At 41.1% G+C, this 27843-nt stretch overlaps 1 protein-coding gene across 5 annotated transcripts; it reads left to right on the top strand.

The window, feature by feature from the left end:
* The first annotated feature begins 757 nt into the window (after window positions 1-757).
* On the top strand, window positions 758-27777 carry grm6a (glutamate receptor, metabotropic 6a). 5 transcript variants are annotated; one of them, XM_076076337.1, is made up of 16 exons: window positions 758-1551; window positions 1963-2041; window positions 3598-4227; window positions 12741-12957; window positions 15272-15407; window positions 15596-15750; window positions 15842-15982; window positions 16072-16272; window positions 20375-20514; window positions 20652-20774; window positions 21303-21567; window positions 24657-24892; window positions 24984-25145; window positions 25367-25516; window positions 27345-27485; window positions 27565-27777. In XM_076076337.1, exons 3-16 carry the CDS (start codon window positions 3643-3645, stop codon window positions 27652-27654), a joined length of 2742 nt encoding a protein of 913 aa, XP_075932452.1. In that variant the 5' UTR covers window positions 758-1551; window positions 1963-2041; window positions 3598-3642; the 3' UTR covers window positions 27655-27777. The 5 variants fall into 5 exon arrangements, with proteins under 5 accessions (XP_075932452.1, XP_075932453.1, XP_075932451.1 ...); XM_076076338.1 differs by lacking the exon at window positions 1963-2041 and having other exon boundaries at window positions 758-1504; XM_076076336.1 differs by having other exon boundaries at window positions 758-2041.
* Window positions 27778-27843: the final 66 nt, after the last annotated feature.

Here is a 27843-nt window from a genome sequence, read left to right as displayed (position 1 = left end):
TCACATTAAGTATAAAACATGCTGCATCTCGTGAGTTAAAGGGAAAATATGCATATGATATAAGAATGATATAATATAAGAAATATGATCTCTACTGTGTAAAGAGAATACTGCTGTTAAAAAGCACCTGATGTGTTTAAAGTGTTTAAACCAAATGGTATTGACCTTTTGTTCATATAGCAGTACTTTTAAAATAAAAGTGCGCAATACACTACTTTTTAATTCATTATTGAACTTTGCCATAACAATGAGATTAATCACGATTAATCGCAAAAAATCGATGCGATTAATCGCAATTAAATATTTTAATCGTTGCCCAGCACTAGTCTTTATATGTATGTATGTGTATATATATATATATGTATATATATATATATATATATATATATATATATATATATATATATATATATATATATATATATATGTATATATATATATATGTATATATATATATATGTATATATATATGTATATATATATATATATATATATATATATATATATGTATATATATATATATGTATATATATATATGTATATATGTATATGTATATATATATATATGTATATATATATATGTATATATATGTATATATATATATGTATATATGTATATATATACATATATGTATATATGTATATATATATGTATATGTATATGTATATATATGTATATATGTATATATATATATATATATGTATATATATATATATATATATATGTATATATATATATATATATATAGCTTGTGTGTGTGTGAGTGTGTGTGAGTGAGTGTGTGAGTGTGTGTGTGTGTGTGTGTGTGAGCGTGTGAGTGTTTGTGTGTGTGAGTGTGAGAGAGTGTTAGAGAGTGTTAGCGTGTGTGTGAGAGTGTGTTGGCGTGTGTATGAGCGTGTGTGAGCGTGTGTGTGTGTGAGAGTGTTAGCGTGTGTTAGCGTGTGTGTGTGTGAGCGTGTGTGTGAGTGTGTGTGTGTGAGCGTGCGAGTGAGTGTGTGTGTGTGAGTGAGTGTGTGTGAGCGTGTGTATGTGAGTGTGTGTGTGTGAGCGTGTGTGTGTATGAGTGTGTGTGAGCGTGTGTGAGAGAGTCTCTGAGTGTGTGTGTGTGTGAGATAAAAGTGAACATCAAACAGAGACAGTTATGACTCACATTAACCAGCAGAGGTCACTGTCAGCTAAATGTAGACTGATGACCAGCTGAGAAGTGAGAACACACACACACACACACACGTGCATGTTTTAATTAGACACACAGACAGACACACACACAGACCTGCAGGTCTTCAGTCCTCCACTGACTCGAGGATCAGCAGGAACTGAACCGGAGCTCCTCACCTGACGGTTTACCGGAGCAGACCTACAGCCAGAGAGGAGTTGGTGTTCCGGACTGAGATCAGACCAGGATCCGGTAAATTCCGCTCTGATTCTCTTGGAAACGAATCGAACCAGGAGATTAAAATCAGGCAATTAAAGCGGATTAGAGAGTGAATCTGAGCTGAACCAGTGAGTAAAACCAGTGATTTCACTCACCAATCAAAATCAAATTGAAGGTAAATTAGTAATTACATATTGAATGAAAACCTTTTAAACATAATACAAACAAACTGTGTTTATTTATAGCTTTAATCAGTCAATGAATTGATTGTTAGATCAACAGAAAATTAATTATTATTAGATCTGTTTTTATTAATCATTGAAATCATTCCTCGTAAATCCTCTGTGTGACGTGTCGCTCATGATCACGTGATCATTAAGAGTTTCATATCACAGGAAAAGGAAAACATTCAAAGACACTCGGATCAAAATTATGAATCGAGATAATAATCAATAATTAAAATGATGAGTCAGACTTACTGTAAACATCTGAGACTTTACAGTATAATTCATTATGTTATTGCTGTTTCATGTTTGTCACGTTTCTCTCTTCGTGTTTTTACAAATAGAATTTGTTCTCATTTCAGATGTAAAATAAAACGCTCCAAATGCTGATCCACTATTTAGGATTCACTCAACTTACTATTGCATATTATTTTAATAAAAGTAAGCAGGAAGCCTGTGTGTTTTTAATACATATTCATATCAATATTCATATGTGTAACATTCAAATTCTGGTTAATTTTGATTTGCCTAAACTTGTGGCTCTACACTTCATGTTCACTCTTATTTTGAATGCAAGGAAACTAATTCTGTGTTCTCTCAACCTCACTTTTCAGACTATTTTAAAAACCGTGTATTTAAATCACCTCCATCACTTAATATTTACAAATAACACAGAATATTTTCAAAATCCATTTGCCGTTGAACTAAGAACCTCAATCCAACAACTACATTTCCCAAAGTTCTCAAATAAAAAACAAATAGTGAACAAATACAGACTTCAAGTCTAAGACCTCATTTGACCTGATGGTCATTGAGGTGGACTGAACCATTATAAGACAAATACAAATGAATTAAATATAATACAAATTAAACAGATATGCAATTATACAATCTAGAATAATATTTATAATGTATACAGAAGAAGATTTCAAACTAATTTCTGAAGAGTGAGTAAAGTTTCTGAAGAGTGAGTAAAGGGTTTGTAAAGAGTGAGTAAAGGGTTTCTGAAGAGTGAGTAAAGGGTTTGTAAAGAGTGAGTAAAGGGTTTCTGAAGAGTGAGTAAAGGGTTTGTAAAGAGTGAGTAAAGGGTTTGTAAAGAGTGAGTAAAGGGTTTCTGAAGAGTGAGTAAAGGGTTTGTAAAGAGTGAGTAAAGGGGTTCTGAAGAGTGAGTAAAGGGTTTGTAAAGAGTGAGTAAAGGGTTTGTAAAGAGTGAGTAAAGGGTTTGTAAAGAGTGAGTAAAGGGTTTCTGAAGAGTGAGTAAAGGGTTTCTGAACAGTGAGTAAAGAGTTTCTGAAGAGTGAGTAAAGGGTTTGTAAAGAGTGAATAAAGAGTTTCTGAAGAGTGAGTAAAGAGTTTCTGAAGAGTGAGTAAAGAGTTTCTGAAGAGTGAGTAAAGAGTTTCTGAAGAGTGAGTAAAGGGTTTGTAAAGAGTGAGTAAAGAGTTTCTGAAGAGTGAGTAAAGGGTTTGTAAAGGGTTTGTAAAGAGTGAGTAAAGGGTTTCTGAAGAGTGAGTAAAGGGTTTCTGAAGAGTGAATAAAGAGTTTCTGAAGAGTGAGTAAAGAGTTTCTGAAGAGTGAGTAAAGAGTTTGTAAAGTGAGTAAAGAGTTTCTGAAGAGTGAGTAAAGAGTTTCTGAAGAGTGAGTAAAGAGTTTCTGAAGAGTGAGTAAAGGGTTTGTAAAGATTGAGTAAAGGGTTTCTGAAGAGTGAGTAAAGAGTTTGTAAAGAGTGAGTAAAGAGTTTCTGAAGAGTGAGTAAAGGGTTTCTGAAGAGTGAGTAAAGAGTTTCTGAAGAGTGAGTAAAGGGTTTGTGAAGAGTGAGTAAAGGGTTTGTAAAGAGTGAGCAGGGAATTCCTGAAGAGTTTCTGAAGAGTGAGCAAAGTGAGCAGAAAGTTTCTGTAGAGTGAACAGAAATTGAATGAAGAGCGCAAACCACATTTTTCATTGATAATTGATTGCCTGCCTGCTTGATTGGTTGATTGATTGATTGATTTATCCTCAGGTGTCCACAGCAGGATGAACATTCTCACATGAACTTCACCTCAGTATGACATCATCAGGCCCAACCCCTCACTCCTCTCCCTTCCATCGATGTCGTCGTCATCATCATCATCATCATCACCATCATCATCATATATTGATCTGGATTAAATGGACACTGTGTCAGTGTTTCTGGCTGTGGATTGGTGGACAGGTGGTACAGGTGAGCTCCTCCCACCAGCACTTCCACCCCCACTCCATAAAGATCCCAGGTGACATCACCTTGGGGGGGCTTTTCCCCATACACTCCCGTGGCCCCCACGGTCTGCCCTGTGGAGAGCTGAAGAAGGAGAAGGGGATCCACCGTATGGAGGCCATGTTGTACGCTCTGGACCAGATCAACAGAGACCAGGAGCTGCTGCCCAACATCACACTGGGGGTCAGGATCCTTGACACCTGCTCCAGAGACACCTACGCCCTGGAGCAGTCGCTCACCTTCGTCCAGGCTCTGATCCAGAAAGACACGTCAGACATCCGCTGCTCCAACGGAGAGCCGCCCATCATTCGCAAACCAGAGCGGGTGGTGGGAGTTATTGGAGCTTCAGCCAGCTCCGTGTCCATAATGGTGGCCAACATCTTGAGATTGTTTGAGGTAAATAATATCTGTCAATGTACAGGACACATATATGTAATACACAGGACACATATATGTAATACATCTGTTAATATATAGGATACATATATGTAATATACAGGATACATATATGTAATACATCTGTTAATATACAGGACACATATATGTAATATACAAGATACATATATGTAATACATCTGTTAATATATATGACACATATATGTAATATACAGGATACATATATGTAATACATCTGTTAATATATAGGATACATATATGTAATACATCTCTTAATATACAGGATACATATATCTAATACATCTGTTAATATATAGGATACATATATGTAATACATCTCTTAATATACAGGATACATATATGTAATATACAGGGTACATATATGTAATACATATGTTAATATACAGGACACATATATGTAATATACAGGATACATATATGTAATACATTTGTTAATATATAGGATACATACATGTAATATAGAGGATAGATATATGTAATATACAGGATACATATATATATAATACATCTGTTAATATACAAGATACATATATGTTATATACAGGATTTAAATGGTGGACACATCTTATCTTTGGCGGTGCAAATGATTACTGTGGTCATTACCAGAATCCTGGTCACTGATTCATTGTTCCAAGGTTCAGTCCATCAATCAATCCATTGATCTGTGGTGATATAAAAATGGGTTGATGTGGAACATAAAATCTCCAGCAAGCCAATCATCAAAAGTCCAAAATAACTCAGTGTAGAGCTTTAAACAGCATTAGAGTCTAACAAAAGAGATGGTGCCATATAGTTTTTAAAGGAGATCTGATCACTGGATGAGCTGAACTGGAACATGTGTTGACATGTATGTATGTCTGTATATCACAAAGTGCATCATGTGCAATGTGTCATCAGTGCAACATGTCACCATATACAATATGTCAAAATGTGCAACAAGTGCAATTCGTCAAAATGCCTCACAAGGCTTTTCAATCTGTACAGCGTACGACATCCTCTGTCCTCTGACACTCACATTGGAAAAGTAAAAACCCTTTAACAGGAAAAAAAGAAGAAGAAAGCTCAGAGAGATTAACAGAGGGATCCCCCTCCAGCATGGACAAAAGTACAATAGATGTCATGTTTACAAAATGAAAAGTATATTAGAATTACAACACAGTTAATGCATATTACATAAATGATTCATATAATGACCAAGAAATAGCAATAGATACTAATAACACTAATAGAATAATAATAGAAAAATGATCTCTGCTATTAATAACAGCAGCAGCGAATATAATAGAATAATAATGATAATTAAAGCAGTAAAAGTATTAGTAATAGAAATGTAACGAATCATTTTTAAAATTTTTAATTTATTATACTATATTGATCCCTTTAAGGGGGAAATTTGTCTCTGCATTTCACCCATCCCTGTATATAGGGAGCAGTGGGCTCCAATGACAGGCGCCCGGGGAGCCTGGGGTTCAGTGTATTGCTCTGTCACTTCGACACGTGACACGTCCCAGTCGAGGATCGAACCGTTGACCTTCCGGTTGCCAGACAACCCTCTTAACCCAGTGAGACACGGTCACCCCAAATAAGAATAATAATAATTGTAGCAGTGCATGTCAGGCAGGACCACGGTCCAGATAAAATGAGAAAGCACAAAAAGGAGAGAAAGCACAAAGAAGGGGAAGAAGCAAAGTTGGTGAGCCAGTCCTAACTATAAACCTGAGCCAGCCCTAACTATAAACCTGAGCCAGCCCTAACTATAAACCTGAACCAGCCCTAACTATAAACCTGAACCAGCCCTAACTATAAACCTGAACCAGCCCTAACTATAAACCTGAACAAGTTTTGTGGAGTCAGGTTTAATATTAGTCTTTGGTTTAGTGGAGTCAGGTTTAATATTAGTCTTTGATTTAGTGGAGTCAGGTTTAATATTAGTCTTTGGTTTAGTGGAGTCAGTTTGAATATTAGTCTTTGGTTTAGTGGAGTCAGTTTGAATATTAGTCTTTGGTTTAGTGGAGTCAGGTTTAATATTAGTCTTTGGTTTAGTGGAGTCAGGTTTAATATTAGTCTTTGGTTTAGTGGAGTCAGGTTTAATATTAGTCTTTGGTTCAGTGGAGTCAGGTTTAATATTAGTCTTTGGTTTAGTGGAGTCAGTTTGAATATTAGTCTTTGGTTTAGTGGAGTCAGGTTTAATATTAGTCTTTGGTTTAGTGGAGTCAGTTTGAATATTAGTCTTTGGTTTAGTGGAGTCAGGTTTAATATTAGTCTTTGGTTTAGTGGAGTCAGGTTTAATATTAGTCTTTGGTTTAGTGGAGTCAGTTTGAATATTAGTCTTTGGTTTAGTGGAGTCAGGTTTAATATTAGTCTTTGGTTTAGTGGAGTCAGGTTTAATATTAGTCTTTGGTTTAGTGGAGTCAGTTTGAATATTAGTCTTTGGTTTAGTGGAGTCAGGTTTAATATTAGTCTTTGGTTTAGTGGAGTCAGTTTGAATATTAGTCTTTGGTTTAGTGGAGTCAGGTTTAATATTAGTCTTTGGTTTAGTGGAGTCAGGTTTAATATTAGTCTTTGATTTAGTGGAGTCAGGTTTAATATTAGTCTTTGGTTTAGTGGAGTCAGTTTGAATATTAGTCTTTGGTTTAGTGGAGTCAGTTTGAATATTAGTCTTTGGTTTAGTGGAGTCAGGTTTAATATTAGTCTTTGGTTTAGTGGAGTCAGGTTTAATATTAGTCTTTGGTTTAGTGGAGTCAGGTTTAATATTAGTCTTTGGTTCAGTGGAGTCAGGTTTAATATTAGTCTTTGGTTTAGTGGAGTCAGTTTGAATATTAGTCTTTGGTTTAGTGGAGTCAGGTTTAATATTAGTCTTTGGTTTAGTGGAGTCAGTTTGAATATTAGTCTTTGGTTTAGTGGAGTCAGGTTTAATATTAGTCTTTGGTTTAGTGGAGTCAGGTTTAATATTAGTCTTTGGTTTAGTGGAGTCAGTTTGAATATTAGTCTTTGGTTTAGTGGAGTCAGGTTTAATATTAGTCTTTGGTTTAGTGGAGTCAGTTTGAATATTAGTCTTTGGTTTAGTGGAGTCAGGTTTAATATTAGTCTTTGGTTTAGTGGAGTCAGGTTTAATATTAGTCTTTGGTTTAGTGGAGTCAGGTTTAATATTAGTCTTTGGTTTAGTGGAGTCAGTTTGAATATTAGTCTTTGGTTTAGTGGAGTCAGGTTTAATATTAGTCTTTGGTTTAGTGGAGTCAGTTTGAATATTAGTCTTTGGTTTAGTGGAGTCAGGTTTAATATTAGTCTTTGGTCTATAGTATATATGAAGGAATCATCTCATGACAGCTCAGAGTTCAATCACTGTGATGACATGTTTTTTATAATTACAGAACATAATCAGCTCCTGAAAACATTCACAGTCAAAATGTTCACTTGAAGAGAGATAAATAAATGTGTGTGAAGAAAGAAAAAAGAGAGACAAACCCATCAACCAGAGAGCTTAGATGTGACCTGAACTCATCCAGCTGATGTTCATATTCGCTCCACTGAAGCGTCTCTCTGATGATGACGATGATGAAGATGACTGTCATAACGAGGTCTGCTTTTAGGAGCTCGTTAATGTAAAGTCCTTCATTAATCTGCACACACACACACACACACACACACAGTGTTGTGTGGTAATGTGATTGTTCTTCAATTTATTGGAGCTCTGACACACATTCAGCAGCTGTTACGCAACACTAATCCTGTGTGTGTGTGTGTGTGTGTGTGTGTGTGTGTGTGTGTGTGTGTGTGTGTGTGTGTGTGTGTGTGTGTGTGTGTGTGTGTGTGTGTGTGTGTGTGTTCAGGTCCACCAGTGTCTCCAGTTTGACCACTGGCGTCCATGTGTTAATTTGTCACTGAGCTCTGACTCACTTTATTTAAAAGTGAAACTTGATCAACATGATTGATTGACAATCGATCTGTGATTTGATCTTTGATTAAAGAGAGAAACATCTCTGTGCCCAGCTGAAAGTCTGATGATGATAATAATAATGATAATAGACTGCAGCTGTACCTAATAAACTGGACACGGAGTGTATCTATATTTATGCTAATCATACTGTAGTCACGGACGCACATCAAGCAAACTGATGGGTTGAAGGGTTAAAAATGGAAATAATTAATGACAAGATAAATAACAGTTAATAATAAAATACAATAGAACAAATAAAAAGAACAGTAAACATATAAAGCAAATTCTCAATAAACAAAATAAATAAATCTTACATGTTTGAAATGAACCTCCTGTTTCTATGAATATATAATAATAATAATAATAATAATAATACATTTGTTTCTTGAATAATGAAGTTAATCATCATCACATGACCACATATATATATATAAACAACAAACAAGTGTCACATCCTGAACCTCTCAAAATATTTGATTTTACATTTTATTGTACATTCAAAAACATTTTATGAAACATTTTATGAAACTGTCACAGCCCGGCTCAGAGACTGAGACAGAAACAGGGAGACAACGAGCTGGCTGCTAAAAGACAAACATAAGTAAACCGATACAACAGCACTCAAACAATAACCGAAGCAACAGTGTTACACCAGTGACAACAAGGCTCTTCCTTCCAGTCCCGGGCTGCTGAATGAAGAGGGCTTTGAAGGTAAAACCACAACGGCTCAGGTGAGGCTCATCCAGCTGACGAGCCTCCAATCAGCACCTGTAACAGATCATCACACACACAACAGGGACACCTAGTGTATGGGAGGAGGAGGGTCGTCACACAACATTTTATCAAACATTCAAAACATTTAGTTGAACTGATTCCATAAATTAAAATGCTCTCCAGTTTGTTAATAATCTATATCATTATTATATATTATTATTATTGTTATACATCTATCAACATGCAGCAGGTTGTCGGTTCGATCCCCGTACGCATGTTGAACCTCCGAAGTTTAATCCTGACAAAGATGCAACTGTTTCTTTCTTCATAATTTATGACGTTAAATTAAATTCAAAGCTTTGTTTACTTTTTCATAGAATACAAAATGATTATTGATCCACAATGATCCTCATTGATTAGTAATTATCAACCACATGTCAGGTTTCTGAGAGAGAACAACATGTAGGACAAGTGTGATTGATCGGGAAGAAGAGATTAAGTCCAGCTATTGATCAATACAGTCTATTGATCAGTAGAGCCTACTTATTGATTAGTAGAGTCTAGTTATTCATCAATAGAGTCTAGTTATTGATCAGTAGAGTCTAGTTATTGATCAATAGTGTAGTTATTGATCAGTAGAGTCTAGTTATTGATCAGTAGAGTCTAGTTATTGATCAGTAGAGTCTAGTTATTGATCAGTAGAGTCTAGTTATTGATCAATAGAGTCTAGTTATTCATCAATAGAGTCTAGTTATTGATCGATAGAGTGTAGTTATTGATCAATAGAGTGTAGTTATTGATCAGTAGAGTGTAGTTATTGATCAATATAGTGTAGTTATTGATCAATATAGTGTAGTTATTGATCAGTAGAGTCTAGTTATTGATCAATAGAGTGTAGTTATTGATCAATAGAGTGTAGTTATTGATCAGTAGAGTGTAGTTATTGATCAGTAGAGTGTAGTTATTGATCAGTAGAGTGTAGTTATTGATCAATAGAGTCTAGTTATTGATCAATATATTCTAGTTATTGATCAATATTTCATAGAATACAAAATGATTATTGATTTACAATGATCCTCATTGATTAGTAATAATCAATACTAATCAATGAATGATCCTCATTGATTAGCATTGATTAGTAATTATCAACCACATGTCAGGTTTCTGAGAGAGAACAACATGTAGGACAAGTGTGATTGATCGGGAAGAAGAGATTAAGTCCAGCTATTGATCAATACAGTCTATTGATCAGTAGAGCTTACTTATTGATTAGTAGAGTCTAGTTATTCATCAATAGGGTCTAGTTATTGATCAGTAGAGTCTAGTTATTGATCAGTAGAGTGTAGTTATTGATCAGTAGAGTGTAGTTATTGATCAATAGAGTGTAGTTATTGATCAATAGAGTGTAGTTATTGATCAATAGAGTGTAGTTATTGATCAGTATTGTGTAGTTATTGATCAATAGTGTCTACTTATTGATCAATAGTGTCTACTTATTGATCAGTAGAGTGTAGTTATTGATCAATAGTGTCTACTTATTGATCAGTAGAGTCTATTGATCAGTAGAGCCTACTTATTGATTAGTAGAGTCTAGTTATTCATCAATAGTGTCTAGTTATTGATCAGTAGAGTGTAGTTATTGATCAGTAGACTGTAGTTATTGATCAATAGTCTATTGATCAGTAGAGCCTACTTATTGATTAGTAGTCTAGTTTTTGATCAATAGTGTCTAGTTATTGATCAGTAGAGTCTAGTTATTGATCAATAGAGTCTATTCATCACTAGAGCTTACTTATTGATCAGTAGTCTAGTTATTCATCAATAGAGTATAGTTATTGATCAGTAGAGTCTAGTTATTGATCAATAGTCTATTGATCAGTAGAGCCTACTTATTGATTAGTAGAGTCTAGTTATTCATCAATAGTGTCTGTGTCTAGTTATTGATCAGTAGATCTAGTTATTCATCAATAGAGTGTAGTTATTGATCAGTAGAGTCTAGTTATTGATCAATAGAGTCTAGTTATTGATGGTAAATGGACTGTACTTGTAAATCTCTTTTCTAGTCTTCTGACTACTCAAATCTCTTTAACTCTACATGTCATCATTCACCCGTTCACACACTGATGGGAGGAGCTAACTAAGACCTAAGAGTGAGAACTAACATTCATACAACATTCCACGGGAGCAACTGTGGGGTTAAGTGTTTTGCTCAAGGGCACATTGACAAAAACTAGCGGAGCCATCGAACCGTTGATCCTGTGATTGAAGGATGACCCTGCTCTCCAGTGAGCCACAGTCGCCCGTTACTGGTCAATGTAATCTAGTTATTGATCAATATAGTCTAGTTATTGATCAATGGGCTCTAGTTATTGATCAATATATTCTTGTTATTGATCAATGGAGTCTAGTTATTGATCAATAGAGTCTAGTTATTGATCAATATATTCTAGTTATTGATCAATGGAGTCTAGGTATTGATCAATGGAGTCTAGTTATTGATCAATGTAGTCTAGTTATTGATCAATAGAGTCTAGTTATTGATCAAAGGAGTCTAGTTATTGATCAATAGAGTCTAGTTATTGATCAATAGAGTAGTTATTGATCAAAGGAGTCTAGGTATTGATCAATGGAGTCTAGTTATTGATCAATATATTCTAGTTATTGATCAAAGTAGTCTAGTTATTGATCAATGGGCTCTAGTTATTGATCAACATATTATTGTTATTGATCAATGGAGTCTAGTTATTGATCAATGGAGTCTAGTTATTGATCAATGGAGTTATTGATAAATATATTCTAGTTATTGATCAATGGAGTCTAGTTATTGATCAATAGAGTCTAGTTATTGATCAATATATTCTAGTTATTGATCAATGGAGTCTAGGTATTGATCAATGTAGTCTAGTTATTGATCAATAGAGTCTAGTTATTTATCAATATATTCTAGTTATTGATCAATGGAGTGTAGTTATTGATCAATGGAGTCTAGTTATTGATCAATGGGCTCTAGTTATTGATCAATGGGCTCTAGTTATTGATCAATGGGCTCTAGTTATTGATCAATGGGCTCTAGTTATTGATCAATATATTCTAGTTATTGATCAATGGAGTCTAGTTATTGATCAATGGAGTCTAGTTATTGATCAATGGAGTCTAGTTATTGATCAATAGAGTCTAGTTATTGATCAATAGAGTCTAGTTATTGATCAATATTTCATAGAATACAAAATGATTATTGATTCACAATGATCCTCATTGATTAGTAATAATCAATACTCATCAATGAATGATCCTCATTGATTAGCATTGATTAGTAATTATCAACCACATGTCAGGTTTCTGAGAGAGAACAACATGTAGGACAAGTGTGATTGATCGGGAAGAAGAGATTAAGTCCAGCTATTGATCAATACTGTCTATTGATCAGTAGAGCCTACTTATTGATTAGTAGAGTCTAGTTATTGATCAATGGAGTCTAGTTATTGATCAATATATTCTAGTTATTGATCAATGGGCTCTAGTTATTGATCAATATATTCCTGTTATTGATCAATAGAGTCTAGTTACTGATCAATGGAGTTCATTTATTGATCAATATATTCTAGCTATTGATCAATATATTCTAGTTATTGATCAATATAGTCTAGTTATTGATCAATATATTCTAGTTATTGATGAATGGGCTCTAGTTATTGATCAATAGAGAGATTTTTTTCATCTGCTCGTTTATTTTTTTTAATCTTTAAGTGATTCATCAGGTTGTGTGTTATCTCATTTTGGCAAAATGAAACAGTGTCAATGATAATTAATTAAAATGAGTGGTTATTGATTGTCGATCCAGATCCCTCAGGTGAGCTATGCGTCAACGGCTCCGGAGCTCAGCGATAATAACCGGTACGACTTCTTCTCCCGGGTGGTTCCTCCGGACTCGTACCAGGCTCAGGCCATGCTGGACGTCGTCCGAGCTCTGGGTTGGAACTACGTGTCCACGTTGGCATCGGAGGGGAACTATGGAGAGAGCGGAGTGGACGCCTTCATGCAGATCTCCAGAGAGGCTGGTACGTCACCTTAACTCCTAACTCCTAACCCTAAAGCCGTGTTCACACCAAATTTTCAAATATTTCAAATATTCGCGTCATTCGCGCTGCAGGTCTCGCCGGGGACTATTTGTGTTCATTCTCGTGAATCGCGCTGGACTCGCTGGACGCGCTGGACACGCCGGAGAGGGGGCGTGGCTTATCGCCCTGAAAGCCTCTTACGCATACATGGAATTTGTCTCGGGTTTCCACTCCGCTCTCAATGTACAAACACAAATTTACAATAAACAAGAAAATATATGTATAAAGAATAAAAAAGGGCAGCAAAATATATATACAATATAAGTATAAATATATATCCGAGCGAAAAAGTGTATATATATATACACGTGAACATAAACCTATAGACAATGGCATGAATTGTAAGTGGTGGTAATAGTGCAGTATAACTTATTTATTGTTCATGAGAGTGATGGCCAGTGGAAAGAAGCTGTTCCTGTGTCTGGTGGTTTTGGCGTACAGAGCTCTGTAGCTCCTACCAGAGGGGAGGAGTTGTGATGGGTCCAGGGTGTGATGGGTCTGCAGTGATCTTTCCAGCCTGTTTCCTGACTCTGGAGGTGAACAAGTCCAGGATGGAGGGCAGGCTGGAACCAATGATCCTCTCTGCAGACCTGACAATCCGTTGCAGTCTGTTCCTGTCCTGTTTCCAAACCACACAGTGATAGAGGAGCAGAGAACAGACTGGATGATGGCTGAGTAGAACAGGATCAGCAGCTCCTGAGGCAGGTTGAACTTCCTGAGCTGTCGCAGGAAGTACAACCTCTGCTGTGCCTTTTTCCTGATGTGTCGATGTTGGGGGCCCACTTCAGGTCCTGGGAGATTGTGGATCCCAGAAACTTGAAGGTCTCCACAGCAGACACCGTGTTGTTGAGTATGGTGAGGGGGGGCAGTGTTGGGGGGCTCCTCCTGAAGTCCACTGTCATCTCCACAGTTTTGAGCCTGTTCAGCTCCAGGTTGTTCTGACCACACCAGAGGACCAGCTGTTCAACCTCCCGCCTGTACGCAGACTTGTCACCGTCCCTGATGAGGCCGATGACCGTTGTGTCGTCTGAGAACTTCAGGAGTTTGACCGTTGGGTCCTCTGAGGTGCAGCCATTAGTGTAGAGGGAGAAGAGCAGTGGGGAGAGCACACATCCCTGGGGGGCGCCAGTGCTGATAGTCCGAGTACTGGATGTGGTGTTTCCCAGCCTCACCTGCTGCGTCCTGTCAGTCAGGAAGTTAGTGATCCACTGACAGGTGGAGGCTGCACAGTGAGCTGGGAGAGTTTGGGTTGGAGTATTGCTGGGATGATGGTGTTGAACGCTGAGCTGAAGTCCACAAACAGAACCCTTGCATATGTCCCTGGGGAGTCGAGGTGTTGCAGCATGTAGTGCAGTCCCATGTTGACTGCATCATCCACCGACCTGTTTGCATGGTAGGCAAACTGCAGGGGGTCCAGCAGGGGTCCTGTGATGTCCTTCAAATGGGTCAACACCAGTTTCTCAAAGGATTTCATGACCACAGACATCAGGGCGACGGGCCTGTAGTCATTTAATCCTGTGATGGAGGGTTTCTTGGGGACCGGGATGATCGCTCCTCACCCATAACCCTAACTCCTAACCCTTCATGCTGATCTCCAGAGAGGCGGCTACATCACGCTTCTACTCTGTTCTACTTTCCTCTGCCGACTGCGTTTTCTAGTCCAGATGTTGTAAATGATGAAGGTTCTTTCTTGATTTAAAAAATATCACGTTTCTGGAATAACTCACTTTTTTCCCAGAATTCCTGCGACAGGAATCCACACAGATAATGAATCATCAAATGTTTTTGGGTTAAAACGTCACATGTTCTGATACTATTCTTCAGATAATGTTGTAATCCTCCTGTTGAGAGAATGTTTCATGTTAATTCATTTTGTGTTCCTGCTCCATTATAGCTGATTAGAAATCAAAGAAGATCATGTTTATTATTATTATTATCAGTTTAAGTTCTTGTGAATATTAAATGTTTTTAACTTATATTTTCAATTTTTCTATAGGTCTTATTGACCTGAGCTCATACAGCTTGTTTTGGGGTAAAAAGACAATAATGTATTAATTATTTTGACGATAACAAAGACGAAACATATTAAATTCATCACAGACGTCTTTATGCCAAAGTTTAACAATTTGTTTTCAAACCATTTCAAAATTTTACATCGTGGCACAAAATAACACACTCACAGTAAACCTGTCTGTCTCTCTGTTTCACAGTAAACCTGTCTGTCTCTCTATATACCTGTCTGTCTCTCTGTCAGGTGGGGTGTGTATCGCTCAGTCGGTGAAGATTCCTCGTGAGGCGACAGCCGGAGAGTTTGATAAGATCATAAAACGTCTGATGGAGACGAGTAACGCCAAAGGAGTGATCATCTTCGCCAACGAGGACGACATAAAGTACAAACACAGACAACACTGGTTCATACAAACAACAACAAAACCAAACAAACAGCCCCCCCCCCCCACCCACCCACCCACCAACACACACACACACACTGACAATCATCACATTCAGTCCAAACCAGGTTTTATAGTCACATTATAGTCACATGACTACTCTGACGACTCCCCTCTCTTCCTGGTAGGCGTGTCCTTGAGGCGGCGAAGCACGCTAACCTGACTGGTCACTTCCTGTTTGTGGGGTCGGACAGCTGGGGAGCAAAAAGTTCACCAATCACAGAGCTGGAGGACGTGGCTGAGGGAGCTGTGACCATCCTGCCCAAACGGGCTTCTATAGATGGTAAAAATACCCGTAGAAAAACATGACGGACTGAAAAAGACTGAACCTGACTGTGTGTGTGTGTGCGTGTGTATGTGTGTGTGCTGTACAGGCTTCGATCAGTATTTCATGTCTCGTTCTCTGGAGAACAACCGCAGGAACATTTGGTTTAATGAGTTCTGGGAGGACGACTTTAGGTGTAAACTGACCCGGCCTGGAATCAAACTGGACCCTGAGAGGAGGAAATGTACAGGTAGGCAGACCTGAGTGGGCGGAGTCTGGTGGTGAGACTGGATTCTGGTGGTGAGACCCTCCTTTGACCACATGTGTGTGTCCCTGCAGGTGAGGAGAGGATCGGTCAGGACTCGTCCTACGAGCAGGAGGGGAAGGTTCAGTTTGTGATTGATGCGGTTTACGCCGTCGCTTACGCTCTGCACAGCATGCACCTGGATCTGTGTCCCAGCAGCCCCGGAATCTGCAGCGACATGGACCCTGTGGAGGGACGGTTGCTGCTGGACTACATCAGAGCCGTCAACTTCAACGGTAACAACACTCAGAGAGCTGCTAGAGAACCAGGTGGTGCTGTGTTTGGAGGGAGAGGAACTTCATTTGCATCACAGGGACGTTTGGGACATGAGACTGAGGGTCACGTTCAAAGTTCTGGTCTCAAGGTCTATGTCTGTAAACAAGGAAGGCGGTGATGAAGGAGACTTCTCAGGCTGATTGACCCAGAGGACTAAACAGTGAAGCCATGTCCATTAGGGCCATAAAATAATTCTGCCATTTCTTATTTTTATTTCTTTCTACAAATATTTCATCTAAATTCATCTAATGTTCACCAATATATATATAATATATACTGTATAATATATATGGTACATTATTAAGGTGACCCTGAACAAAACTTATTAATCAGTTTTTGGGTGTGACCGAATGTTTGTCTGTAACTTTTGAAGACAAGGCCTGTTGACTTTAATAAGATGAAAGCATATGCACAACATATTGAAGCATGAGCAGCTCCACCATAAATAAAACACAACCACATCTCTTCAATAAATGATTCAAGTATCTTCAGACATGAATCACCAACACCTTTGGCTTCAGAAGCAGCAGCAGATGCAGCATCTCACCACTTTTCTAGAGGAAAATGTAAATATTCTAATTTGACATAATGTCCTCCTTCACTTTTCTTTTAAACATCTGTCTTCTCTTTCCAACATGTGGACACTGAGTCACTATATGGAGGACTGAGAGTCTTCAGACAGTTTAAAATCCACCATCACAGACAGAAACTGTCTTCAGAGAGATTTTCAGAGCAGCACAACAAACTGCAGCAGCTTCATTCTGTTCGACAACAAATCTATATTTTATAAGGACGAGAAGCTGCAGCAGCTGGAAGACAGAAGATGTAATCTGTAACAGCCACAGCTGCACGCCTTGAAACCTGTCTGTCTGACTATCTGTCTCTCTCTCTCTCTCTCCATATTTAGTTCAAAGATATCAGACATAAACTTGAACAGGGACTCTGATGCTGACCCCTGAGGTAAAAGGTTCAGGGACAGTTTAATCTGGTCCCACACCACCAGGTTCAGACACCACTTCATCTGGTCCCACACCACCAGGTTCAGACACCACTTCATCTGGTCCCACAACACCAGGTTCAGGGACAGCTTCATCTGGTCCCACAAGACCAGGTTCAGATACCACTTCATCTGGTCCCACAACACCAGGTTCAGGGACAGCTTCATCTGGTCCCACAAGACCAGGTTCAGACACCACTTCATCTGGTCCCACAAGACCAGGTTCAGAGGCAGCTTCATCTGGTCCCACAACACCAGGTTCAGAGACAGCTTCATCTAGTCCCACAACACCAGGTTCAGAGACAGCTTCATCTGGTCCCACAACACCAGGTTCAGAGACAGCTTCATCTAGTCCCACAACACCAGGTTCAGAGACAGCTTCATCTGGTCCCACAACACCAGGTTCAGGGACAGCTTCATCTGGTCCCACAACACCAGGTTCAGACACCACTTCATCTGGTCCCACAACACCAGGTTCAGGGACAGCTTCATCTGGTCCCACAAGACCAGGTTCAGATACCACTTCATCTGGTCCCACAACACCAGGTTCAGGGACAGCTTCATCTGGTCCCACAAGACCAGGTTCAGACACCACTTCATCTGGTCCCACAAGACCAGGTTCAGAGGCAGCTTCATCTGGTCCCACAACACCAGGTTCAGAGACAGCTTCATCTAGTCCCACAACACCAGGTTCAGAGACAGCTTCATCTGGTCCCACAACACCAGGTTCAGGGACAGCTTCATCTGGTCCCACAAGACCAGGTTCAGACACCACTTCATCTGGTCCCACACCACCAGGTTCAGAGGCAGCTTCATCTGGTCCCACAACACCAGGTTCAGAGACAGCTTCATCTAGTCCCACAACACCAGGTTCAGAGACAGCTTCATCTGGTCCCACAACACCAGGTTCAGAGACAGCTTCATCTGGTCCCACAAGACCAGGTTCAGACACCACTTCATCTAGTCCCACAACACCAGGTTCAGGGACAGCTTCATCTGGTCCCACAACACCAGGTTCAGAGACAGCTTCATCTAGTCCCACAACACCAGGTTCAGAGACAGCTTCATCTGGTCCCACAACACCAGGTTCAGAGACAGCTTCATCTGGTCCCACAAGACCAGGTTCAGACACCACTTCATCTAGTCCCACAACACCAGGTTCAGAGACAGCTTCATCTGGTCCCACAAGACCAGGTTCAGAGGCAGCTTCATCTGGTCCCACAACACCAGGTTCAGAGACAGCTTCATCTAGTCCCACAACACCAGGTTCAGAGACAGCTTCATCTGGTCCCACAACACCAGGTTCAGGGACAGCTTCATCTGGTCCCACAAGACCAGGTTCAGACACCACTTCATCTGGTCCCACACCACCAGGTTCAGAGGCAGCTTCATCTGGTCCCACAACACCAGGTTCAGAGACAGCTTCATCTGGTCCCACAACACCAGGTTCAGAGACAGCTTCATCTGGTCCCACAAGACCAGGTTCAGACACCACTTCATCTAGTCCCACAACACCAGTTTAGAGACAGCTTCATCTGGTCCCACAACACCAGATTCAGAGACAGCTTCATCTGGTCCCACAACACCAGGTTCAGAGACAGCTTCATCTGGTCCCACAACACCAGGTTCAGGGACAGCTTCATCTGGTCCCACAACACCAGGTTCAGACACCACTTCATCTGGTCCCACACCACCAGGTTCAGAGGCAGCTTCATCTGGTCCCACAACACCAGGTTCAGAGACAGCTTCATCTAGTCCCACAACACCAGGTTCAGGGACAGCTTCATCTGGTCCCACAAGACCAGGTTCAGACACCACTTCATCTGGTCCCACACCACCAGGTTCAGAGGCAGCTTCATCTGGTCCCACAACACCAGGTTCAGAGACAGCTTCATCTGGTCCCACAACACCAGGTTCAGAGACAGTTTCATCTAGTCCCACAACACCAGGTTCAGAGACAGCTTCATCTGGTCCCACAACACCAGGTTCAGAGACAGCTTCATCTGGTCCCACAACACCAGGTTCAGAGACAGCTTCATCTGGTCCCACAACACCAGGTTCAGAGACAGCTTCATCTGGACCCACAACACCAGGTTCAGAGACAGCTTCATCTGGACCCACAACACCAGGTTCAGAGACAGCTTCATCTGGTCCCACAACACCAGGTTCATTGACTCTGTCTAGTTCGTGTCCTGGTCTCAGCAGCAGTTCGATTTTTACTGCACCTTTTTCTTTATTCACAGAAAGAGAGATAAAACGTTAAAAATAAGTGAATGCACTTTACATGTTTCCCCTGAGGAATCAATGTCTTAGTGTGTGTGTGTGTGTGTGTGTATTTTATACCTGGGCCTTCAGTGCTGTCCTACTACAGTTGAACCTCCTCATGACGCTACGGCTATTATTTGTTTTGTGTAAAAATGAAGCTCAACACCTATAGATACACTAACTGCAGAGTGAGTGCACCGACTAAATATGTCCCCACCGCAACATAGGACGTAACAATGGTTCCTATCACATATAAAACCAAACAAAAATCCATCTTCATAAAAACAAGTTGTACAAATAATAATATATAAACAAGCATATTAAAGCTACTGCAGATGTAAAAACAAATGACACAAAACACAGGACAAAACCAAGATAGAAACACGGGTAGAAACACATGAAAAAACACGGGTAGAAACACGGGTAGAAACACGGGTAGAACCACATGTGGAAACACGGGTAGAACCACGGGTAGAAACACAGGTAGAAACACATGTAGAAACACGGGTAGAAACACGGGTAGAAACACGGGTAGAAACACGAGTAGCACCACGGGTAGAAACACATGTAGAAACACATGTAGAAACACGGCTAGAAACACGGGTAGAACCACATGTAGAAACACGGGTAGAAACACAGGTAGAAACACGGGTAGAACCACAGGTAGAACCAAAGTTAGAAACACAATTGGAATCACAGGTAGAAACACATCTAGAACCACAGGTAGAAACACAGGTAGAACCACAGGTAGCTATCTTCCTCTCTGAATGTGACTGTCCCTTTCTGTTTGTGTTCTACAGGAAGTGCAGGTACCAGTGTCTTGTTCAATGAGAACGGAGATGCTCCCGGCCGTTATGACATATTCCAATTCCAGATGACCAATCACAGCCATCCTGGTTACCATGTCATCGGCCAGTGGACCAATAACCTGAAACTCAATGTAAGAAGCTGATTGGATCAAACACTAAAAAAACTAAATCAGCATCTGTTAGTTTTTAGGTCTCTGTCTACCTGTCTGTCTGTGTGCCTGTCCGTTTCTGTGCCTGTCTGTCTCTGTGCCTGTCTTTCTCTGTACAGTTGGATGAGATGCAGTGGTCAGGAGGAGATAAATCAGTTCCAGACTCCATCTGTAGTTTTCCCTGTAAACCAGGAGAGAGGAAGAAGATGGTGAAAGGAGTTCCATGCTGCTGGCACTGTGAGGTAAAACCACCACCACTCATTCACATGACATTTATTCTAAAGTACTTATGAGTATATTTATATGATCTTAGAATAGTGATGAATTATAAACAGATGTTCCTGTTCACTCATTAATCAAAAGCACTGTAGTTCCAGAGGATCAGGTTCAAATCTTAGTTTCATTGTATACCTTTATTATCAGCTAACAGTAGGCAGAGGACAGAAAACCAGGGGACGAATGTCTGAGTCTGGACATGAACCAGAGACCTTGTGGTTTAAACCTTAGACCACCAGGACTCCTTTAGTTTATCTGTGATTCCTCCTGTTCATACTGACTGTGATCTATCATAACACACTACAGTGTAGCTGATGGAGGACCACATCCACAGTCTGACGTCTGCACCTCTGACCTGTCTCTCTCTCTGACCTGTTTCTGTGTCCTCTGTCTCTCTCTCTCTCTCTCTCTCTCTCTCTCTCTCTCTCTATATATATATATATATATATATATATATATATGTAATAAGATAACTGTCTCTGATCTGTCTGCAGCTCTGTGATGGGTATCAGTACCAGTTGGATGAGTTTACCTGTGAGACCTGCCCATCAAACATGCGCCCCGCCCCAAACAGAACCACCTGTCGTCCGACTCCAATCATCAAACTGGAGTGGAACTCCCCCTGGGCCCTAGTGCCCACCTCTCTTGCCCTGCTCGGTATCCTAGCAACGAGTGCTGTGGTCATCACCTTCATCCGCTTCAATGACACACCGATTGTCAGGGCATCAGGGAGGGAGCTCAGCTACGTACTACTGACAGGTACCAACGACAGGTACCAACGGCAGGTACTACTGACAGGTACCACCGACAGGTACCAATGATAGGTACCACCGACAGGTACCAATGACAGGTACCAACGAGAGGTACCAACGACAGGTACTACTGACAGGTACCACCGACAGGTACCGACGACAGGTACCGACGACAGGTACTACCGACAGGTACCAACGACAGGTACTACTGACAGGTACCACTGACAGGTACCGACGACAGCCACTACTGACAGGTACCACTGACAGGTACCGACGACAGGTACTACCGACGGGTATCAACGACAGGTACTACTGACAGGTACCACCGACAGGTACCAATGACAGGTACCACCGACAGGTACCAACGACAGGTGGTAATGTAACTTATATAAATAGTTTATATATGTAAATTATCAAAGTACATATCCACTTTATGGACTCCTGACTATCACTCTAGATCAGGGATTCCCAAAGTGTGGTGCGCGCACCCCTGGGGTTGCGCGAGCTGCCTCTAGGGGTGCGTGAGAGGAAAAATGTAATGGTGGTCTAATGGTGTAATAATTATTAAATATAATTTTAAAAAATTTAAGTGGGATTTTTCACAAAATAAAAAGATGAATTATAAAAATTCCCTTTGTAAGATTTCAATTTAAAATTAAAAACTTACAATTTAATAAATAAATGCACTTCAGCTCCTGCTGCCAGTCTTTTAGTACACACTAGCTAGCCTAGCTTGTGCAGCTAACGTCAGCTAACAGCTAACTTCATTCATTCAGCAACATTCATGCAAATATGCTAAACTGGCTGAAATCGGGGAAACTGTCAGGTGGGACATCTGAAGCTATCAGTCATAAAAGAGGAGAGGGACAGAGAGAGAGAGAGAGGAATCGGAGACGAGAGGAACGGAGAGGTGCGTTGGGGAGAGACCGGGAGAATAAATTGAGCAGGAGTCAGAGAAAGATGAGACGGAGGAGACCGAAAAGGAGGAAGGGATAGCACAGACAAATCGTGAGCGCATAGGCCCATCGCGGAGTCAAGGTGAAAAAAGAGGGAATATGATGAAAATGATCTGGTCTGGGCTTCACTTGGATTGGCAATGCAGATTGCCCAAAGCCACAGTGCGTGGTGTGCAGTGAGGTTCTGGCTAACAGCTGTCTGAAGCCCTCTTATTTACGTCGCCACCTGAACACCAAGCATGCCAGTGCAAGTCAAAAGCCCCTTACATGTTTTATATCGAAATTGGAGGAGTTGCAGCCCAAAACAACTGCAGTCTCATTCATGTGTTGGGTCTACAAACAACGCACTACGGGCTTCATATCTGGTCACAGAATAGCAAGAAAGGGGCTACCTCACACAATCGCCGAAGACGTGTGCTTGCCAGCTGCCACAGAGATGGTGGAATGTATGATTGGAGAGAGAGAAGCAAAACAGTTGGACGTGATCCCGGTGTCCAACAACACTGTGTCGCGCCGCATCGATGCTTTGTCCGAAGACATCCTGGCTACATTAGTTGGTCGCGTGAAGAAGAGTGAGTTTTACTCTCTGCAAGTAGACGAGTCTACACATGTGGCCAATCTGGCCAATCTTCTGGTGTACGTCCGTTACCTTTTCGAAGGCACGGTGCAGGAAGATTTTTTTGTGTTTTTTGTGTTTTTTATCTTGTAAACAAACGCCACGCGCGAGCAAACTGTTCTCTCATTGGTCCGATTTTTATGCGGGTATAAATAGGCTCTGTTGCTTTTTTTTTTTTAACGTGTGGGGGATTAGGGGTGCGTGAACCCGGTCGGGATGTAGAAGGGGGTGCGTGGCCTAAAAGGTTTGGGAACCCCCAAGTCCTCCTGATGGTCCCAATCACCTAAACATAGCTGGTTTAATGACCTATTCCTTTCTTCACCTGCAAAATTAGAATGAGCTGCAAGGTTTAAGAGATACTTAACCTGGAACCTCCTCTTCACATGTTTAAAACTACTTTGAACAATATTGTTGCTTATAAGAAGTGCCATTGTTTGCCTCTTTTAGCCTCTTATTCCTGTATGTTTTGTCTCTGTTGTTGTGTTTAATGTTTTTTTTAATGTGTTAATGGAACCTTTCTGGTTAAATAAGGATAAACAATGCTGAAGAGATGGAAGATGGTGTCTGTTTTTGATAATGGTGTCATTAGGGCCTGGTACATAATGCAGGTACAGAGAGTCTGTCCACAAAGAAGAAGCCTTCCGGAGACTAAGAGTCGTCAGAGGATTCTCAGTTGTCTAATCAGTATTTACTGTTTGTGGGTCAGTTGTGTGCTGGACTGTGGGCCGCTGAACTGCTCTGTTAAACACAGTGTAATGTCACAGTGAGCTTTGTGCTACAACAGGAATCCAAACGGGATATGATTTACAATGAGTAGGATACATTCACACAGCATGGCAGTGTCAGTTCCAGCATAAAATAGTCCCTGAGGACAGGTTGATGTCTGGATTATGTGTACAAAGTCATGGAAACTAAGAGCGGAGCAAGGCACAGGAGGATAATTGTGGATCTAGTGCTCTGCTCACTAGAACCTCCTGGTTACTGATACGGCCTTCTTTTTACTTGGCAGGATGAGACAAAATGCTGTCGCTCCACTGGGGGAGGAACCAGGGAGAGCCTGGTCCGGCCCAGTTGCATTGGCTTAGGGTTGTTGTGGAGACCAAAGAGGTGTGGCCATGCTTGAGGTGCAGAGGAGAGGAGAGGTGAGGTGATTGTCAGGGGCTGGTTAAGAACCCCGTCTCTCCTCCGATCCTGGAGGCATGTGTGGTGGTGAAGGTGATCTAGGCTTCAATATCAGTGGGCAGCTACCAGGCTGCAAGCTCGTTTTTGATGGAATTAGTAATCAGCCTCCCGCCTCCTTCCTTCACACATTGGTTTTTTATTATTTCTTTTCATTTTTAATGAACAAGTGCATCACTCCCTGTGTGACACATCAGATTTCTGAAGGGTCTCAATGCTTCATTATGTCCTGTAGGAGTTGACTACAGCAGAGTTAATATAGGACCAACCAGAATTACTCCATGATCAAAATGTCCTAATGATACTCAGCATTGAGGGTGACCCTACCTGTCTCCCTCTCTGCAGGTATCTTCCTCATCTACCTGATCACCTTCCTGATGATCGCTGAGCCAGGTGTGGTGGCTTGTGCGTTCCGCCGCCTCCTGCTGGGCCTCGGCATGGCCATCACCTACTCTGCCATGTTGACCAAAACCAACCGCATCTACCGCATCTTCGAACAGGGCAAGAGGTCGGTGACCCCACCCAAATTCATCAGCCCCACCTCCCAGCTCATCATCACCTTCATCCTCATCTCCGTCCAGGTGAGAACACGGGTATCAAACCGCTGCCTGTTTCTGTTTCAGCAGCTTGTGACATGATTCAGGTTTACCTTTGTGTGTCTTTGTGTTTCAGGTCCTCGGGGTGTTCGTGTGGTTTGGCGTCGTCCCTCCTCACACCATCATCGACTACGAGGAGCTCCGCCCACCGAACCCTGATCTGGCCCAAGGCATCCTGAAATGTGACATGTCTGACCTGTCAATCATCTGTTGCCTCAGCTACAGTATCGTACTCATGGTAACATATGTGTCCAGTTTTGATCCTCCTTTGATCTGTGATTGATGATCTGGTGTTGAAGAGCAGCTCTCATACTGATTTCAGACCGAGCAGCTCATCTGTTTTCATGCTTTTGATTTGCGTGAACCTCTCTTCTAATTTCACATTGGTCTTTGACAGTTAACATATATATTATATGTATATATTTGTTGCTAGGTAACCTGTGTCATTCTTGTTCCTAGGTAACGTGTACGGTGTACGCTGTGAAGAGTCGTGGTGTTCCAGAGACGTTTAACGAGGCAAAGCCGATTGGATTCACCATGTACACCACCTGCATCATCTGGCTTGCCTTTGTACCGATCTTCTTTGGTACCGCCAAGTCGACGGAGAAGGTAAGACCCAAACCAGACCAGGACCAGGTAAAACCAGGATCCATGACCGGTTCAAGGGGCCACGGCAAGTAACAGGCTCCAAAAATGTCTCAAATTAATGGATTTATTTACTAAAACCTAACTTAATTTGCAAAAACAGATAAAATGTGGATGTCAGGAAGGTCAGCGGTGTCAGTAAGTGGATGTGTGGAAGATACGGTTTCGGTGGGAAAAGTGATAAATGAGGCGAACAAAGCAAAGAATCTCCAAGAAGACCAAGGTGACAGCTTATAGTGACTGGAGCATTGAGCCCAGGTGTGCCAACATTATTTTTACAGTACTCTGTAACTTGCAGGAAAGTTCTTGTTAATAATGACACTCGTGTCTGTTGTTAGAGTCAGGGGTTGGACAGTCAGCATCCTGTAGCTGGTTGAGCCTGAAGTTCTGATTGATTTTGAGCTTCCTTTAGTCACTTATGAGTCACACCATCACTAAGCCTGCTGCCTACATCTCCGAGCTACTAATTCCTTTTGACGACACGACCGGTACCCACCACAACACAGAGTCCACTCTGGAAATGTGTACATATGTATATATTAGTGCTGGGCAACGATTACAATTCTCTGGGTTCTCTGGGTCCTGTAGGTGGTTCTTGTGTCATTGAAGAGGTCCTCTGGGTCCTGTAGGTGGTTCTTGTGTCAATGAAGAGGTCTTCTGGGTTATAGTGGTGGTTCTTGTGTCATTGAAGAGGTCTTCTGGGTTATGTTGGTGGTTATTGTGTCAATAAAGAGGTCCTCTGGGTCCTGTAGGTGGTTCTTTTGCTATTGAAGAGGTTCTCTGTGTCATGTTGGTGGTTCTTGTGTCATTGAAGAGCTCCTCTGGGTCCTGTCGGCAGTTATTTTACTATTGAAGAGGTCCTTCGGGTCCTGTAGGTAGTTCTTGTGTCATTGAATAGGTCCTCTGGGGCCTGTTGGTGGTTATTGTGTCATTGAAGAGGTCCTCTGGGGCCTGTTGGTGGTTATTGTGTCATTGAATAGGTCCTCTGGGTCCTGTAGGTGGTTCTTGTGTCAATGAAGAGGTCTTCTGGGTTATATTGGTGGTTCTTGTGTCATTGAAGAGGTCTTCTGGGTTATATTGGTGGTTATTGTGTCAATAAAGAGGTCCTCTGGGTCCTGTAGGTGGTTCTTTTGCTATTGAAGAGGTTCTCTGTGTCATGTTGGTGGTTCTTGTGTCATTGAAAAGCTTCTCTGGGTCCTGTCGGCGGTTATTTTACTATTGAAGAGTTCCTTCGGGTCCTGTAGGTAGTTCTTGTGTCATTGAATAGGTCCTCTGGGGCCTGTTGGTGGTTATTGTGTCATTGAAGAGGTCCTCTGGGGCCTGTTGGTGGTTATTATGTCATTGAATAGGTCCTCTGGGGCCTGTTGGTGGTTATTGTGTCATTGAAGAGGTCCTCTGGGTCCTGTAGGTGGTTCTTGTGTCATTGAAGAGGTCCTCTGGGTCCTGTAGCTGGTTCTTGTGCTATTGAAGTGGTCCTCTAGATGGTTATTATGTCATTGAAGAGGTTCTCTGGGCCCTGTAAGTGGTTCTTGTGTCATTGAAGAGGTCCTCTGGGCCCTGTAGGTGGTTCTTGTGTCATTGAAGAGGTCCTCTGGGCCCTGTAGGTGGTTCTTGTGTCATTGAAGAGGTCCTCTGGGTCCTGTAGGTGGTTCTTGTGTCATTGAAGAGGTCCTCTGGGTCATGTTGGTGGTTCCTCTGTCATTGAAGAGGTCCTCTGGGTCCTGTAGGTGGTTCTTGTGCTATTGAAGAGGTTCTCTGGGTCTTGGGTCTAAATGTCTCTTTTTGCCTACAGATGTTCATCCAGACTGCCACACTGACCGTCTCCATGTCTCTCAGTGCGTTCGTCTCTCTCGGGATGCTCTACATGCCAAAGGTTTACGTCATTATTTGTCACCCCGAACAGAACGTGCAGAAGAGGAAGAGGAGCTTCAAGGTGTGAACACAACTTTACTTTGATGCCTGATAGTTGCTGAGTTGCTTTGTTGCCTGTTTTAATGTTTGCTGTGTTGCAGGCTGTAGTCCATGCTGCCAGAGTGTCTCAACGACCTCTAAATGATAAACAGAACGGAGAGACGAAGATTGAACCTGACAGATCGCAGTAGCATTGCAGTATTACTGTAGTATTACTGTAGTATTACTACAAATGTCAGGTATTGAAACTACACTCTGAAGTACTGACATTCACAGTTCAACAAGAAAACTGAAATAAAAACATTTACACATTAGCAGCGCGTCTCTGTGGCTGTTGTCTGTCTGTCCTCCACTCCCTTTCATACTGAAACATGTAGACA

Source organism: Anarhichas minor, unplaced genomic scaffold (assembly GCF_050575085.1).
Source record: "Anarhichas minor isolate MPS153535 unplaced genomic scaffold, ASM5057508v1 ptg000056l, whole genome shotgun sequence".
Classification (NCBI taxonomy): Eukaryota; Metazoa; Chordata; class Actinopteri; order Perciformes; family Anarhichadidae; genus Anarhichas; species Anarhichas minor.
Note: the sequence above shows the minus strand (reverse complement) of the source record. Positions and strands in the feature narration are given on the sequence as shown.